At 36.5% G+C, this 1613-nt stretch overlaps 1 protein-coding gene across 1 annotated transcript; it reads left to right on the forward strand.

Moving 5' to 3' along the window:
• Window positions 1-208: 208 nt before the first annotated feature.
• LOC125281870 (ragulator complex protein LAMTOR5-like) lies at window positions 209-481 on the forward strand. The gene has a single exon (XM_048215798.1). The coding sequence runs from the start codon at window positions 209-211 to the stop codon at window positions 479-481; it is 273 nt and encodes a 90-aa protein (XP_048071755.1).
• Window positions 482-1613: the final 1132 nt, after the last annotated feature.

Raw genomic sequence — 1613 nt, forward strand, 5'->3', positions numbered from 1 at the left:
AAAGAAAGAAAGAAAGAAAGAAAGAAAGAAAGAAAGAAAGAAAGAAAGAAAGAAAGAAAGAAAGAAAGAAAGAAAGAAAGAAAGAAAGAAAGAAAGAAAGAAAGAAAGAAAGAAAGAAAGAAAGAAAGAAAGAAAGAAAGAAAGAAAGAAAGAAAGAAAAAACTTTGGATGTGTTGTGGGATCCCAGACCAGGTGGACAGTGGATGGAATGGAGGCAACCTTGGAGCAGCACTTGGAGGACACAATGAAGAATCCTTCCACTGTTGGAATCTTGCACACAGATTCACAAGGACTTAATTTGGGCTGCTGTGAGACCCTGTCAGATGAGCATGCTGGAGTCCACTGTTCTAGACTACCAAGCAGCAAGCTAACCTCAGATCCCACTGATACTCCTGTGGTGTGTCTAGAATCAGATATTGGGAGCACTATGATCCAGAAACATGACAGCATCACAGTGGCAGTGTGCAAAATGACCTCTTAACATGTCATATCAGTTCTCCAGCAGCCTGTCATAGGGGCTGCCTCCTACCTATGCTAATTATCTTGTAGAACTATTCAAGTTCCAGTAGGTAGGCCATTCATTTGGCGTGCATTGGGCACTTTTCTATTAATTTTGGAATAAGCTTCTTTTTGACACTCAATAGACCGAGTTATCAAGATATTAGTAAGAAAGGATCGTGTTTTGAAGTAGCAAGTCCAAGTCACTTTGTATATATAATTTTCATATGTTCAATAAATCTGGTTGGAGGGAAAGAAAGACAAACATTGGGAAGGAAGAAATAAAATGTATGTGCTTACAGAAGACATGATTGTGAGTGTAGAAAATCCCAAAGACTTTACTAAAAAAAAAAATCCTGGAATTAATGAATGAGTTTAGCAAGGTCACAGGACAAAGGTCAATATATAAAAGTCATCTTGATTCCTACATATTTGCAGTGAAAAAGTTGTATCTGTTGCTAGTGGGAATATAAAGTGATATAGCCACTTGGAAAACGGTTTGTCAGTTTCTCAAAAAACTAAACATGCAACTACTCTGTGATCCAGTAATCACATTCTTGGGCTTCCATGTCAGAAAAATGAAAGCTTATATTCACACGAATCCTATACACAAATGTTCATAGCAGTTTTATTTGTAATAGCCCAAAACTGGCAAAAACCCAAATGTCTTTCGATGGAGTGAATGAATAAACAATCTGTGGTACTTCCACACCCAGAATATTATTCAGCAATAAAAAGAAACAAAGTATTGATACATGAAATAAACTGGATGAACATCCAGAGAACTATGCCTAGTGAAAAAATCCAATTCTGGAGGTTACATGCTGTAAGATTCCATTTACATATTCTTGAAATGACAAAATTATATAAATGAAAAGTAGATTGGTGGTTGTCTGGAATTATGGAAGCTGGGTGGGAGGAAGTAGCAGGAGGAAAGTAGGTGTGCCAATAAAAGGGCAACATAAGGAATCCTTGCGGTGACAGAAATATTCTATATCTTGTCTGTATCAATGTCAATATCCTGCAATATTGTACTACAGCTTTTCAAAATGTTACCATTACAGGAAACTGGAAAAAATGTAATTTAGATCTCTCTGTATTGTTTCTTATAGCTC

The sequence above is a fragment of the Ursus arctos genome, unplaced genomic scaffold (genome assembly GCF_023065955.2).
Source record: "Ursus arctos isolate Adak ecotype North America unplaced genomic scaffold, UrsArc2.0 scaffold_73, whole genome shotgun sequence".
In the NCBI taxonomy this organism is placed as follows: domain Eukaryota; kingdom Metazoa; phylum Chordata; class Mammalia; order Carnivora; family Ursidae; genus Ursus; species Ursus arctos.